The sequence below is a fragment of the Meles meles genome, chromosome 4 (genome assembly GCF_922984935.1).
Source record: "Meles meles chromosome 4, mMelMel3.1 paternal haplotype, whole genome shotgun sequence".
Classification (NCBI taxonomy): domain Eukaryota; kingdom Metazoa; phylum Chordata; class Mammalia; order Carnivora; family Mustelidae; genus Meles; species Meles meles.
In genome coordinates this window covers 66,228,931-66,245,912 of record NC_060069.1, presented here as the reverse complement: position 1 = coordinate 66,245,912, position 16,982 = coordinate 66,228,931, and the positions used below count along the sequence as shown (strand labels likewise).

Below are 16,982 nucleotides of genomic sequence, written 5' to 3'. Positions count from 1 at the left end.
TTTAGGTACGTAACATCATAACCAACGCAGGAGAATTCACTTAGCTAAATTCAAGTGGGTGTACTGACCCCCCTCAACTCTGAACCAGGTCTAAGACCTATCCTAAGTTTTGTGTTGATACAGGGTTCTGTGCCACACACGTCCTGTGTAGTACATAAATTCAGGTAATAAAACTGTGGAAGAGAAACCCCAGATGCTCTAGTGTTAAATTGAAATTAATGTGTTATTTTGCAGGTCATTCTCGTTCAAGTTAATCCAGGTGAGACTTTCACAATAAGAGCAGAGGATGGAACACTTCAGTGCATTCAAGGTAAGGAAATTCTTGTAAGCCTCTAACCAGAGGAGTTTCTCTTTTATTTCTTGTTCTAAGGGAGTAGAGTTGTTCTTTGTGTCTCCATATCACTTATCTAGGATTTTTAAAAACGTTTTACTCTTTCTGTGAAATAGTCTCGATGTAATGTAGGCCTATGATAAATAAAGGGGCAAAGGTAAATACCTCTAGTGTTCTGTTGACTCTGAGTGAGTAAGTTTAACTTGGGAAGGCTTGCAGTATCTTTTAATATATTATGGAATTTGGAAAATGTTGAGATTTTGAAGGACCTTAAATTTTCAGTTGAGAACAATAACTTTTTCAAATTAGTTAAAACTTTCAAATACATAACGTGAGGCCAACGAGATGATATTTTTCGGGGTAAGATCTGTAGTAACTATCTGTTATTTGTTCTACTGATTAACAGATTGCTCCAGAATCTAGAGGCTTAAAACAACAACGTGTATTATCTCAGTTTTTGTGGGTCAGGAATTTAGGCCCAGCTTAGCTGTGTCCCACAGCCCTGGGCCTCTCAAGATACCGAAATCCAGGTGTGGGCTAGAGCTGCCATCCTTGGAAGGCATGTCTAAGGGTCAGTCTGTTTCCAGGTTTGCTTGAGGGGTTGTTGGTAGGGTTTAGGTTTTTGTGGGCTATTGGCAGGTGGCTTCCCTCAGTTCCTTGCTATGTCTTCTCCGTGAGGCAGCTGACTTCATCAGAGTAGCAACTAGAGGACAGGGAGGTGATACTAGGTCCAAGCCACTTGAGAAAGGGATTTTGCACAGTGTGGGAACACCAGCAGGCCAGAATCATTGGGAGCCATCTTAAAAAGCTGCCCATCATGGTCCTCCCTCTGTCCCTAACAATTCATGGCCCTCCATATACGGAATACTCCCTCGGAAGGTCTCTGAATGTCTTACTCCGTTACGGCATCAGCTCAGAGTCCAGAATCTTGTCCTCTAAGTAAGTTCCAGCTGTAGGTGACACTTCCTTGGGTGTAGTTCTTTAAGCGTAGCTCCTAGGGCATTTCACTTACTTCCTGTTTGTATAATGCAGTGCCTCCCCTCCGTAGTTCACTTTGAAGAGAAATGGCTTAGATACTCTGAACCACAGGACGCTCAGTCCAGATACATAGTTGGTCTGAAAACACTGCTGTGTCAGGGGGCGGTGTTTGCAGTAGCTCTTTTTGGCAGTGATTGGGATTGTAGGGTAGATGGCAGATTGGCATGTAACGGAATTCGGTACTAGGTAGTGACTGGGCAAGAGTCTGATCAGGGCCCTCATCTTTAATTTCTGGACTTGCTCACCAATGCAGAAATGAAGGAAGGGAACTGCCCTTCCGTTTTAGTTTCTCGTAATGTGCTGCATGAAAAAAGGTGATTTTTCTACTGCTCTTCTAATAGCAGACCGTGCCACTTCGTAGTTTTGCTATTTAATTTTGTTCCTATAGGTACAAAAACTAGGGAAAAAACTTCTACTTTTGGAGAAATGAGTGTGTTTTCAAAGATTCAAGCCCAGCCAGTTTTAATGGCAGATAGATAATCCGAAGTGACTTAACCATTTTATTAATGATTTTTACATTTACTAGTGATTTTTGCATTTCTCTGACCATTATGTTCCTGAGATTGATCTTTGGTTTTCATTTAAAAAGTGAATCTAGTCTTTGGTGATGAGTCATACAAAGAAACTTAAGGTAAAAGAAAAGAGGAAATAAATATTTTAAGATCGCATGGGATATAAAATCTTTTACCTACTTGTAGTTCTATAATAAATAGATATTGTCAACAAATAAAACCTCAAAATCCACTTCAAAAAAGGATCATGCTAGAAAAATTAGATAAAAAGTCATTTCACCTACGTAGAATAAACCCGTTATTTTCAGTTCAGTAAGAATGTATTTGAGCTTCTGATCATGGGAGCATGGGAGCCCCATGAATTAACTGGCCAGTGGACTGTGTTCCTCTACAACTGAGTGTGTGTAATACTTTCTATTGAAACCATAAAAGCAACGGATTGCTGAGTAGATCTACATATATGAAACCCACTCTTCTATGCCATCTGCTTTTGTTCTGCGTGCGTGGGTGCGTGTGCGCGTGCGCTTGTGTGTATTCATCAGGTTAGTCTCTCCCCCACTTTGTGTGCGTGTGTGTGTTCATGTCAGTAATTGGTGTATTCTCCAGGAAACATTGGAAATATTTCACTCTATTCATAATGGAAGCTTTGTATTTTTTCATGATGATACTTTGAGATAAGTGACATTAATACCCCATCCAGTGATTTCAGAAATGCCTTTGACTAAAGCACAATTGGGGAGCGTTTATCTTGGGCTTCCTCAGTCTTCCTATCCTTTGTTCTCTTCTGAACACCCATAGACTATGGTTATCTCCATTTGGGGCATGGTGGTACCTGGCCCAATTAATTGAAATAACAGGATTGGGTGCAAGGGACCAGGACAGGGAGCTAATTGGTTTGCTAGGGCTTGGGAAGCCTTGGGGCAACAGAATGAATTGCAGGAGCTGGAAGCAACCTGGAGTCTAGACCCATTGACTGTCACCGTTGCATAATAGGCAGTCACTGAGTGGTGGCTTCCCCCCAGCCCCCAAGCCTTCTTTTGAGTTCCTGTGTAAGTTAGTGAATGCTTCACTCCACGTGGGTGGAGAGTATCATCATAGAATGTGGCAATAGGCAATGTATTTGTAAATTCCAACACAAATTGTAATATTATTCTTTCACTGTCATTAACGTCCCTGTTGTTGCCCTGATTTAGCTCTTACGTTGTGTTCTCTGTTAATGAGTATGATAGATAAACATGAGGCTGAGGCCCCTGGAAGTTAATTTATACACCTAAATTCCCATGGTTAGAAGAGGCAGAGTTGAGTTTCCATCCCTGGTACGTCTGACTCGAGAACATGAACTCTTTATTGTCTTGCTCTATGGCTTTACATCGGGGAACTCCTGTAGTAGGACTCCATTCCCTTTGGGCATGTGACAGGAGCGAGGTGAGTTCCTCTTCCTGGAATAACAGGATTCTGAGCAGGTTACGAGGATGAGTACTCAGATTGCCAAGATCAAGTAGAGATGGTTTTCAGAGACTGGGTCTTTGGGATAAGACAGATGTCGTGTTACCAGAACTAACAGAACACAGTATGACACAGGTGTACTGATTTAGAATTCCTTAAGTTATTTCTGCCCTGAGTTAGGACCGGGCCCAGAGTTGGGGTGGGCTAAGCTTCTTGGTGGGGCTTGCGACTCCAGCTGCTGAAGAGGAAGCGTCCGGTGGGAGAGGACTGGTAATGGGGGAGGCAGTCTTCTTGCTTACCTTTTAAAAGCCTATAAGGAAACCATCTGAAATTGGATCATATTGTAATGGGAACTTGGGAAAGAAGCATTTGCATTGTACTAGAGATTAAGGTGAGGAGATTGAAGCTCTAGTTGTGCTCTTTCAACCCCAGCCAGCAGGCGGGGAGGTGGTGGTTTTGGGGGTGTGTGTGTGTGTAGGAGTGGTGGTTGGAAGTGGCCTTTCTGGAAATTTTGAAGTCATAACCATTGCTTATAGCACTATTGAAACTGGTGGTTTAATAACTTGGCTATTTCAGCACTGATATTTCAGCAGGTTAAGGGTTGCTGCTGGGATGGAGGGTGGGAATTAGGGGTAGGGAGCCAAGTTGATTGCCAGGCCTTCCTGGAAACTTTGAAATTACACTACTTGAAGTCAACCCTCTACTTGTAGTCAAATTTGTCTATAGGACATTCATGATGCGACTGAAAAGACAGCAGAAGCTCACTGTGATGCCGTGAAAAGGCAGTTTGGAAATTCAGAGCAGATCAATATAAAGAATATGGTTACTCTGGGGGGAAAAACAAGATTTTGTTTTCATGAGAATGTCTTTGGTGATAATGAAGGAAGAAAAACACAGGAAACCTGCAGTATGCTGTGAAAGCAGATTCATTTCTAATGGAACATTTCTCAATATTTTCCATGAAACATGAATCATAGGTCTTGAAGGGGCCCCAAAAGGTCATAGTTTATTCGCACTTGGAGGCAGCACTGTACCTGTGGCACCCTAGACAAAAGATTTTTCTTTCCTGGGCCAGATGAAAGTATAAAGAGCCAATTGTTAGGGGGGAAAAAGGGATCTTAGCAATCAATATGAATTCTTGACTTTGCTTAAATTCAGGAATTAATAGAGGGCAGCTGCAGGTCTGTCCCATTATTTTCATATCCTTGTTTGGGCTGAGGTGCTGGCAATGCAGCCTTCCTTCCTGTCCACACATGCCATCTTTTTATCTGGGCCATTTCTCTGTTCCCTGTAAAATCCTTCAGCCAGAACAAATAGTACACTTCCTTTAGGGCTCCGGATCTGTCTCTCCAGGAGCCCTCCTAGACCACTCCATTCCATCCCGACCTCCGCTGTCCTGGAGGAGCAGGTGAAGGTGGTATTGTCCGCAACAGTCTGGTTATCTGTGCCTGCTGCTCTCGGGCTCTTGAATTAGACTGTGACCCTAGTTGCGACACAGTATCCTCAACCCGCTCACCAGCCCCACAGCCTCTTAATGATTGCTGACTAGATCCTTGACGGACCCTGGCATCCCATCAGGTGTGATGATTTTGCTTTTAAATTCTGTCATTGTCGGGGCGCCTGGGTGGCTCAGTGGGTTAAAGCCTCTGCCTTCAGCTCAGGTCATGATCCCAGGGTCCTGGGATCGAGCCCCGCATCAGGCTCTCTGCTCAGCGGGGAGCCTGCTTCCTCCTCTCTCTCTGCCTGCCCCTCTGCCTACTTGTGATCTCTGTCTGTCATATAAATAAATAAAATTTAAAAAAAAATTCTGTCATTGTGCTGGGAGCTTTAAGATGTGTAGTTCAGCACTTTTCTCGTGGTCTCTCAAGTCTCCATAGAAGGACTTTCATTTCCCAAAATGTTGAATAATTGAAGCTAGTCAGTTTCCTTGAGAGAAACACGTTGAGAATCTAAGGTACTTTCATATTATTTCATATTCCAATATTAAAACTTGCAATTTTTTAAAAAAGATTTTATTTTATTTGAGAGAAATGGAGGGGGAGTGGGAGAGGAAGAAGCAGACAACCCTCTATTCCAACCTGCCCCGGCTGAGCCTGGGGCCCAACAGGGACTCAATCCTAGGACTCTAGGATCATGACCCAAGCCAAAGGCAGACCCTTTACCAATTGAGCAACCGAGGCAACCCAAAACTGCAATTTTCATTTGTGTGTGTGTGTGTGTGTGTGTGTACATTTGTGTTTTAAGATTTATATACAGACTGTTAGCCTGAAGAAAATAGGTGGATGTCATGGTGATAGAAGAAAAAGATTAAAATGCTTGGGAAGCACCATTATTTTAATAAAGAATACTATTTAAAAAAATGTAATGCTGATGCGTTTTGCCCACAAGAAATGGACGCCTTTTGCAGACGTGGTTTACTCTGCTCACTTGCACTGAGTGGGTTGAGACCTTGAAATGACGGTAGAGCGTGTGGTAGGAGGGGAGCTCGAGGAGACCCCTGCTCCGACCGGCTGTGGCTTGGCTGCCATGACAGTGGGGCACTTTCCCATCCCCTCCTTATTCTCCTCAAGCCTTCTTCAGCTCTGTGTTGGATTCTCCTCCTGCCCCACTGAATGTGAGGATTGTATCATTGAACACCACGCTCTGCTCAGGGACTCTGTGAATGACGCCATTGAGAGAGGTTCCACATTGCTGAATGTCCTCGTCTTTCCCCCACCCCCGCCCCTCTTTGTGTGATTCAGCACCTAGACTGCCACAGGGACTTAAACGTTACTTTTTTTTTTTTAATTCCCTTGTTTGATACGTTAAGTGCCTTTATTAGACTTGTTTAGCACATTAAAACACTGACCTGTCATTCTTGCTAAGAATTTTATGACAGGTCCTGAGGAACGCCCGTCTCTGGCTTTGTGGAGAAATGGCAGGAATGGTGTCAGAGCAAGGGTTTACAACCTGAGGTAGACTGTAGCTTCACAAGCAAAGCTTCTATATGGTCTACTTCTTTAAGGCAGACTCTGCATATAAATAAGAAATGCTTGTTTTACTGGCTTAAAACCAAGGGAAAAGACCTGTGGGGAATGAAGCTTGTCTGCTAAGGCTGATTGAACTCTTACCTTGGCTGACATCTGCAAACAAGTGTTCCATCAGAAATATTTGGGTGGTATGTATCTGAGTGCCTTCCCTTCCTCTGCATCCTCTCAAGCCTTCATTACATTGTTATTTGAGTATATTTGTAGAATGTGTTTTAAGTGGAAATATTTTTTTCTTTTTACAAGACTAGAATTTTGAGAAACTGCCTTGAAAATTCACCTCTTTTGCAGTGGAGGAGGAGGGCAGTTTGTGACTGCTAATCTGAGTTGTTATCCTGAAGAGTTGGGGCTCCCTTGAAAATCTTTTAGCATTGCCCAGGCTAGCTCCAGTATCCTATCTTTTTGATTGCTCCAAAACTGTATTTGGGGAGAGTTCTTTTATAGTCCTCCAGTGAGGTTCTAAGCTGGGAGGGTCTGAGTTTCTAGGAAAACTTTGAAGTACTCCAGCAATTTGCTGGTTCATCTTATGGCTCTTAAATGGTAGCTTCAGGACAAAGCAGTCTTTTGCCTGGTGTGTGTGTGTAATATTGGGTCTCAGTGTTTTGGAGTATACCTGATCGCTGAAATGTTTGAGAGCTTTATTTTGAATGTGATGATTTGGCTTTTCTGTCATATATAGACATGTGCAGCCATTACTTGCAAGCAGGAATTTTCTACTTGCAAGCAGGCGTTCTCAGGGTGGACCTAAGAGGCCTCTTTCAGACCTAAGCTTGTTGCTGAGCAACTAGAAGTTGACCAGTAGCGTGGTTCCCCACAGGGCTGGTAAGTACTGGTGGGCCTGGAGCAAAGTCCAGTTTCTGGAAGGGATGGGAGGAAGGTCTGTGATGGTACTTGCAGCTGTCATCACGGTGGGACTGAGTCATGTCATGAGACTGGGTTACATCAGTGTCAAATTATGTTGCTTCCCGGGAGGTGTAAAGTCCCTGTCAAGGGAGGTACCCAGTGTGTCTGCTGCTTTCTGTCCTTCTCCTTCTGCCCTTGCCAGTTATCTTGATGGCTTATTGCTGTTCTTGCATTTGCATAATTAAGACAGAAAAAACCTCACCCAGTATTACGTTGTCAGACGTTGGCCTTTTTCTCCAAGTAAAGTTCTAGTGATTTGATCTGTTAGAAGTTGTAAAGATGATGTTTTGAAAGTCAGTGCTGTGTCATATGATCCCTGGTTGTTTGCTAGCTAATGCTTAACCTCTCAGCCTCTGTTCTTTCCTAAGGTGGGGATAACGCTAAAAGGTATCCATTGGAAGCCTTTGTCATCACCATTATCTGGTAATGGATGCAGCTTTGCTGATTATTTTTGTTCTAAGGAGATGTCACAATAAATCCTGGGCTATGATGTGATTATCCTGCTCATGGAAATCCGTAGAAGAAGGTCTGGCCTCCATTTTACTGCCTGTGTATACGAGGCTTGCTTTCATGGGGTCTGATGACGGTTTATGGAAATGTATATATTGTTCAGATGCAAGTAGTGGATAAAACCAGCCCATTGTTCCATGCATTTAAAGTAAGCTCTGTGGTAGCTCAGGCTTTGGTTATTGCTTTCCTTTGGGGTGATATAGGTAGTTAACTCTCATAGCAGGCCTACAGAGCAGTTCCTCTGGGTATGCCTTGCCTTTTACATTTCGATTAAATTCCATACTACTTTTTTCTTTCTTTCTTTCTTTTTTTTTTTTTTTTAATTTTTTAAGTAGGCTCCACGCCCAGTGTGGGGCTTGAACTCAGGACCTTGAGATCAAGAGTCACATGCTCTATCACTGAGCCAGCCAGGGGATCCAAGTTTCATACAAATTTTAATCTGCATTTAGTGTGTCCTGCTCTTTGGTATGACTGAAGGGCGGTAAAGCGTATGGGTAAGATCTTGGGGGTTTTGGAGTGAGATTACCTAGTTTAGAACTTCCTTGCATCTTACTTGTATATCACAGAATTAGTTATTTCTCTATATCTCTGTTTCCTTATCTATAGAATTGGGAATGACAATATTGGTCTTGAAGTGTCACCCCAAGAATTAAATGACATACTGTGTAGAAAGTTTTGGAGCCCTTGTAAACTCCAATAAATAGGAGCCATTGTAAGGGCAGACATTGAATGACTCTTCATTTTCATTACCTGTCATTTTAAAAACATCCTAGGAGAACCCACGTGAACTTGTGGGATTGGTTAGAATTTTATCTTCGACGTCTTGGGGCACCTGGGTGGCTCATTCGTTAAGATGACTTCGTTAAGATGACAACATTCTTGTTGTAATGCTCCAAAAGAACACATTTCAAAAATTAGGTAATGGGAATTTAGCTTGTGTGCCCTTTTGCCTTTCAGACTTGAACAAAGGTTAAAATGTTATTTCTGAAGGTACCACTGCTTGGAGTTCCTTAAATGTCTCAGATCTTTGCATGCCTGCTAATTCAGAAGAGTGAACAGTGTCCCATTACCTCACTTGTCTGCCACATTTCATAGCTTGTAGTCTGTGGGGTCTTGCTTTCTTCTTTCTGTATTTTTCACTCTTAGAACTTGAAATGGAAGACAGCATGTTGGAAGTGTCTTTAAGGAAGACTGTAAAGGGTTCTTTAGAGGGTAGGTTTCTTCAAGGGTGGGGGTCATACCTACTGATCTTTGTATTTCAGAACCTATCCAGCACCTACTAGGCATCCAGAATAAAGGAAAGTCACTAATAAACTGCTTAAAATTCATGTCAAAGTGATGGAAAAATTCTGAGTTACTTCACAGAGGTTCTTTTTCTTTTTTGTTTGTTATTGTACTTAATTATGTTTACTCTCAGTTTTTCAAATTAGGATAATGAATGCAGGTAAGAGTGGTTTTTAAAAACACATAGCTATTCTGAAGAAGCCATTATGTGGGTTAGGTCCACTTACCAATAAAAAGCACGAGGGAATGATTATTCTATTCATTCTTCTGATAACTTTTTTCCTTTTGTGAGAAGTAGGCTGGGAACATCTTGGAAAATATTTTTAAGGCTATTTAATAGTAAAAGATAGACCAACTTTATCTTTTATGTTACTGGCAAATATTTTTGTGTAGATTACTTATTTATGTTTTATAAATGTTTTTGTACAGTTAGAAATTATCACATTTATCTGTAGTAGTAAACTCTCAAACTCTGTCAGACTCAGGGATGGATAGAATATACTCTATGAGACTGGGGGGCATGAGGATAGAGTGCACTTTAAATTGTAAATTAAATGGTGTAGTTTTTCTCTACCACCAGTGTGATCAAAGTGGGGGGAGGGAGGTGGTGAGATGGGTGACTGGGAGGGACAGGCAGGAGGCCAGGAGAGCCTGGGTGAGGGCAGCGGAGAGGACAACGTGTGGAAGTGGGAGCAGAAATCATAGGTGTGTAGAAGGTGGTCATGACTTGCTGGCCAAAGGCACATACGCAGAAGAGATGGGGTGAGTGATGGGCACTAACCGAATTGTATGTTTCTTGAAGATAGGCGGAATCTAGTCTTCTGAAAAATTTTTGTCCTTTAATAGTGAACATTTTGTACTCTCTCCTAATTGGACAAGCCATGGGATGACCAAAAAAGGATTAAAAAGAAGGGCAAACTTGGGGCCCCTGGGTGGCTCAGTGGGTGAAGCCTCTGCCTTCAGCTCAGGTCATGATCCCAGAGTCCTGGGATCGAGCCCTGCATCGGGCTCTCTGCTCGGTGGGGAGCCTGCCTCTCTCTCTCTGCCTGCCTCTCTGCCTACTTGTGATCTCTGTCAAATAAATAAGTAAAATTTTTAAGGAAAAAAAAAGGCAAACTTAAAAAAAGGTAAGTACTTTTCTCTGCTTAATCAACTTGGGTATTGCTTCTCTGAGGCAGTTTTCAGTGACTTGGAAGGTGTTTTGCTCACTATTTTGAGGATGTGAAGGCCGCTGGGTAAAAGGGGAGTAAGTTTTTTCGACTTTTGAAGTCTTTGTCTTGAGATAAAATGGAAGCATTGCAGACTTTAAATGTAACACTTTTATGGACACTTTATAAGTTGCATCATAGAACCAGAATTAACCCCAATTTTGTGGTAACTTTCTGGCTGTAGAAGTTTCCACATTTTTACTTAATTTAAAAAGCTTCCAATTATTAACAAATTGTAAGTACTATTTAAAAAAAAATTATTTATTAGAGAGAGAGCCTGAGCAGTAAAGGGAGAGAGAGAGAATCAGTAGCAGGCTTCACGCCCAGGTTGGGGCCTGGTGCTGGACTCTACCTCCTGACCTTGAGGTCATGACCTGAGCTGAAACTAAGAGTCAGAGGCTTAACCAACTGAGCCACTCAGGCGCCCCGTACTTAAATTGTCTTTGAGTATAAGCATGAAATAATCATAAAATGTTAATAAAATAGAGCCCAAGCGTGGCATGTTATCCCATAAATTAGAAATCAAGATCTGAGTTAATTCAGTTAATTTAGTCTTTATTTATTTATTTACCTATTTATTTATTTGAGAGAGAGAGCGTGAGAAGAGGGAGAGGGAGAAGTAGACTCCCCGCTGAGCAGGGTGCCCAGTGCCAGCTCCATCCCAGGATCCTGCGAAACGACCTGATCTGAATGCAGAAGCTTAACTAACTGAGCCATCCAGATGGCCCTGGTTAATTTATTCTTCATGATCAAGACAAGATTTTATTCTGTGGGTCGAGCATTCACATTTTCAGTGACCTAGTTCCTGCATTATATGCTTAAGATAGCTTCTCTGACATCTCAGAATTTTATTATTATTTATTTATTTCAGGATTTTAAAGCTGGTTATATTAACGTAGTGGTTTGTAAATTTTGCGTATCACATTACCTGGGGCACTTGTAAAAAATACACAGTTGATCCCTTGGCTAATTTTGGGAAATTGTCAGATTGTAGGAGAGAAAAGGCCGGGGGCGTTGGTAGTTTGGGAATGTTTCACAGTTGAGTTGAATATGCAGTGGAGATTGAAAATCTCTGGTTTGCTTAATCCTCAGGCCAGTTTAAACTCTCAGGCCAGGCTTTCCCAGGATGTCATGCCGCACCTGCTGCGGACCTGTCTGTTCATCAGGCTGGTGTTCTTCAAGAGGTGTTGGCAGTTTTTAAGCGCTTCAGGATCTTTTATCTCGCATTCATATACTTATTAAGGAACCTCTTCAGGATCTTTTATCTCGCATTCATATACTTATTAAGGAACCTCTACATGGTGGTTGTTTTTATTGAACTTACTAATTAAAATTGCTATTTAGTTTCTGTTATAAACTTCTGTTAAGTCATTAACAAGGGTCATCAAAGAGAAATTGGAGTTTGCTCCTCTCCCCGCAGTACAGATTTGTTTTACCTTTATTTTGATGTAAACTCAGTATTTGTTTACTTCTTGGGTTGTAATCTTACACAATTCAGAGTTGATTACAGCAGGTAAGATTGTGCGGGGTGGATGGAATTGAAAAAGTGAGATGGAAGATAACCATGTTACAACTTGGAGTTCACAGAAGCTTCGTTTAGTCTCTTTCTGCTTGACTTCAGGAAAGAAATTGGGCTGGCACTGTTGCTTCCCTCTTTGTTTCCTTCATTTTAGATTTTGCCTGGTACCTTGAAAAGGGGATAAGTACCCAGGAAATGTCTTGGCATTGGACTCAGGTGGTCCCCACAGCATATCTGGATCTGGCGTATTCTATCTGGTGTCAGAGGCTGATGATTATCGATAACTTCAGCATGGAAATGTTGCTAAAACAGAGACTGCTGGTGTGTCTCTGCCCTATGTGTGTCGTTGCCCCCCCCCCCCCCCGCCAAACCCCCTAACCTCCCCCTTTCTAATTCAGGTTTGGGCTGCAGGTGTGCTGATAATTCACATTGCTAAGAAGTTCCCCAGGCAGTACTGGTGTTCTTGGTTCTGGGACCAGGCTTTGAAGAAGACTGAAGGGAAGTAGGAGATTGTTGGGGTGAGGAGCCCTTGTAAGGAAATGGGATTTACAGAAGTAGTGCCCTTAAACAAAAGAGAGAACTCTTGGGATTCAGTCTGGTCACGAATTGGACAAAAGGGGGAATAAAAAGTCCCTGTGCATGCCAAAAAATAAGAAAGAATTGGCTCAAATTCTTCAGTCGTTAACTCAAAGATAGAATTATTTCTTGGTCTGAAATTTTTTTCCCCTTCCTCTTCTAGAATTTTAACAAACTGACATTTGAATCAGGGACTCTGTTTTCAAAGCATTTGTTTGTAAACAGTCTTTCAAGTTTATATCTCTTGAGTCAATTGCCATTTTATCAGGAATTCCTTTCTTTTTGCTTCCATTCCCACGTAATGAGAGTAAATATGATTGGCAAAGATACCTTAGGAATATTTTAAAATTGAATGAATAACATTGTGTGTATGGGGGGCGTCACAGAGTTAGGAAACTTCTGCAGATAAACATACCACACTGTGTGCAGGTGATCAGCACACACGTTCTTTCCCCAGTTAGCTGTGTCGTCAAAAAGCCAAAGGGGAGGGTAAAAACTCAGTAGACCCATAGGGAAATTGGCTTCAGCGTGTATATTCTTAAAGAAATAGGAAGGTTTTAGGGCATAAAACTAGGGGGAAAGGAAGTGACTCAGAATTCAAAAGAGATAGGACTCCACACCAGTAAGGATCTGGAATGGAGGCATGGCGCCTACAGCGGAGAGGAGAAGCGAGCCACAGGAGGCCATTGGGGTTGGTGAATGACTCCATAGGAACGTGGAAAACAGGATTATACATGTTGTTTCCTTTTTTTCCCCCCTCCTGTGGACAGGGCACCGTTGTAGAAATTCAGAACTTTGTGCCCTGTTGAAAAAACCTGTTTCAAGGGTCAAATTGAATTCCAGACCGATTATTAGTAATTAAAGTTACAGCTCTTGGGGAGCTTTCTCATGGTCTCTAGTTCTGCTGCTGTTCTGTGACTTGAATTCATTGATCATTTTTCTACTCCTCATTGCACCTGTCATGCTGGTATCAGCAATTAACATTCCTCGGAGGTGAATAGAATGCCAGCCTCCATCTCAGATGGAACTCAAGAACAACAGGTGCATTCTACCTGTTTCTTGGCTTTCCCCAGGGTAGTCAGAAGGCAAGTAATTAACCACAGAGCAGACTTTGGAGAAAATGAGAGTCTTTCGAATTTGAGCCAGAGTGCTGAAAAATGGCACTGGGTAATATATTTAGGAGACCTAGGGAATGGCTCAACAGGAAGAGTGAAATAGCCTTGCTAACCTGGCCTCTTTAAATTTATGTCAAGCCTGTTTCCCTTTGTCCATACTCTGCACCTTCTGCACACTCTGTTTTGCAGCTTTTTGTTGTTGTTGACTTAGGTTCACATCTGAGATCACTGGGCTTGAACTCATAGAGTAAAAGTCAGCTGATTATATTGTTAATTTTCCTCTTCCCTTTTAAATGAAGAAATCTTGTGGCAAGAGCGCCCTGATACAAGTTTAACTCTCTTTTCATTCAGTCTAGTTCCATTGATCAGAGCCTCTCTTTCCTCACCTGAGAGGAAGAGGATTGGATCAGATCCTGTTCTAAAGTTCCTCCTAGCTTTCAATTTCTCGTTCCTCTCTCTTACTTTAATTCCTCTGAAGTTCTCTGCCATTTATATGTGCCTAATTTTCATGAAGAGTCTAAGCTCTTCTTAAAGAGGTTCAAGAGTAGGCAGAGTTCAAGAGCTTAATTATCTAGGATTTTCTGTTTGCAAGTGAGATGGTAAGTTATCATTTGAGGCGCTTTAGGAACTATATGAATTTCTCTAAAATTTATTAGCAGTAAGTTAATCTTGACTAGGAACAAAAAAGGGAAAGAAAATTACCTGGGATAAATTTTTTTATTTTAATAATGGCCATTTTTTTTAAATTTAGAGATTACTTTATTACTTTCTGTAATCAAACCTATGTAGGTAAGACCTTACATATCTAATGCAGGGCATTACAACCCTGTACAAATGGAAAAAATTATGTGTAACATTTCTAGACCAATATGGCTGTTAATTTCTATACAATGCCAGTCCAACACAGTATAACTGGGATACTTTTCCTAAAGTTGACAGCAGAGCTAAAGTTTCCAAAAATTAAAAAATATATATATGATAAAATATCTGTATGTGTGTATATACATATATATATATACACATGTGTATGTATGTATGTATTAATTTATATCAAAAGACCAGTAGCAGTATGTTGTGTATCAATAGCAGCAAAAGCTTTCAGGTTCTGCAGTCATCTGAACACAATTATAGAGACATCCAGCATACTCCATTAATAAAAAAGAAAAAAGTAAAAAAACCCAAAAAACCCAAACCCCAGAAACCAGCAAAACTCTTTTACTGCAGTGGTACCTGGCACCATTTTTTAATTGGCTTCTCACTCAGTAATTGCCACATTTTAAAATATATTTGTGGGAATACCTGGGTGGTTCAGTCAGTTAAACCTCTGTCTTCAGCTCAGGTCATGATCCCAGGGTCCTGGGATTGAGCCTCTCATCGGGCTCCCTGCTCAGTGGGGAGCTTGCTTCTCCTTCTACCTCTGCCTGCTGCTCCCGCTGCTTGTGCGTGCATGAGCGCTCGCTCTTAGCACTCTCTCTCTGTATGAAATAAATAAAATCTTAAAAAATAAAATGTGTTTGTGCACCTGCTGTATGCTGGACGCTTTACACCACTGGTGGTCATCCCTCACTGTCCTGCTGAATCGCTTGGGATTTAAAACAAGCGATAATTGGGTCCCTACCCCTGGAGATTTAGGTATGATTGGTACCCAGTATATTTTTGAAGATTGAATTGTCCTAAGTGTCATTAATTTACATTGCATTTGGAAAACATTTGGATTTAATTTCTGTCATCTAGTATTTAAGGTATTAAGTTATTTGTGAATGGAAAAACTAAAAGCACAAAAAGCGATGCTTTCTCATCTTAGGCATACTGCTTCAGCGAAAGGGTCCATATATATTGTGTCTTGACTCTCATGTTGTGCCTGCCTTTTCTCCATGAACTGGATCACATTGCCTTGCTGCTTGTCTCTCATCTACAGAATAGCTCGCATGCATATCCTTTTTGCACCGGTTTCACAGGATTATTTGCTATCCTCTTTTTGGATCTAGAATGCCATCGATGTTAAGATACGCCATTATGTTACATACCTCTACGAAAGAGAAGTCACCATCATCAAATAATGACTTGCCTTCAATGTAAAACGCTTTCCTATTTCAGGAGATGTTAAAATGAGGGAAAAAGGGACTCAGAAACAATGAAATACACTGATTTAGTTTTTCATTTCTCTGTCAGATTTAATTAGGCCTTTAAAAATCACAGATTGATACGGGTTTTTCCTAGTTCTGTGTTTGCATCAGCAGTTTATGTATCCTTGTGTGTATACAAATTGGAATAGCTTACTCTTCTGTCTACTTTTCAGTTGTAGAAATGTGATTCATTTGTTTAATCATTATTCCTTCTAAATATGTCCTGGAGAATTTAATATACAAATCACAGTCTTGTGATGCTCATTGTTCGTTTTAGCTTCTCACCAAATGTTGCTCCCATTATGCCAAAAGCCCTTTTTATTTATTTATTTATTTATATTTTAAAAAATTTTTTTTTTTTGAAGATTTTATTTATTTATTTGACAGAGAGAGATAAGTAGGCAGAGGCGCAGGCAGAGTGAGAGGGGGAAGCAGGCTCCCCGCTGAGCAGAGAGCCCAGTTTGGGGCTTGATTTCAGGACCCCGGGATCATGACCTGAGCCGAAGGCAGAGACAGAGGCTTAACCCACTGAGCCACCCAGGTGCCCCAAAGGCCCCCCACCTTTTTAAGTGCATATATATGTATGAATACATATGAATAGGGGTGTGCGTGCGTGTGTGTGTGTGCGCGTGTGTTCACTTGCCAGTGTTAACCACTTGTGTGTGTTCTGTCTAAAACTTTTGGTAAGATTTTCACTTTGGGTTTCTTTTTACAATTTTCAGGGCTCCTCTGTGGTTCATCCTATAAAAAACAATATAGCCCAGTTCAGCAACCTTATCATGTGCTTCTAACGTTTATATGGAAAACATTTAGTTCTTATGACTTATTCCTGCCCCCCCCCCCACCTTTTTTTTTTGGCCTACAGTGTTAACCAAGAAATATATTACCCTTGGATCTAGACCATCTACCTCTAAATGAGCTTCCTTGCGTAAGAGCTAATTTAAACTTATTCCAGGTGTATAAGTAGTGTACGAGGTTTAGTAGTTTTTATTTTTGAGACACTTTTAAAGCTTCATTGTAGTTTATCAAGGCATTGAGTATTTTTCTTTGGTGAAAGTGCTAGATTTCTGTAAAGCCTGGGGTAGCCAGTGAAACTCAGAATACTTGTTCGGTTTCCAGTCAATTAATTAGGTAGCTGAATCTTATATTTTGTTTCTCATCTGTAAGGAGGTGCTGGTGAGATCCACTTAAGATCCTCAGTTCCTGCCTGAGGACCAGGTTTGAGGGGCCACTCAGATTAGATGTGCTGTGGGTGTTCATTTTCGGAATGGCTGAAGATGAAAAGAGAACCTTCTGTATCACTAAATCCTAAGTACCTATAATTTTTGGTTTTTGTTTTAGTCTCTGGTTCCTCATGGAAAGTGAGTGCTGCAGCCACATAGATTCTC

The 16,982-nt window shown here is 41.3% G+C and overlaps 1 protein-coding gene across 2 annotated transcripts in view; it reads left to right on the top strand.

The window, feature by feature from the left end:
- The window catches only part of FNDC3B (fibronectin type III domain containing 3B), a 339,247-nt gene that overhangs the window by 95,569 nt on the left and 226,696 nt on the right, over window positions 1-16,982 (top strand). For both annotated transcript variants that reach the window (XM_046002797.1, XM_046002798.1), the window contains exon 3: window positions 235-310. In XM_046002797.1, the coding sequence (XP_045858753.1) occupies window positions 235-310 (76 nt within the window). The remainder of the gene's footprint in view (window positions 1-234; window positions 311-16,982) is intronic.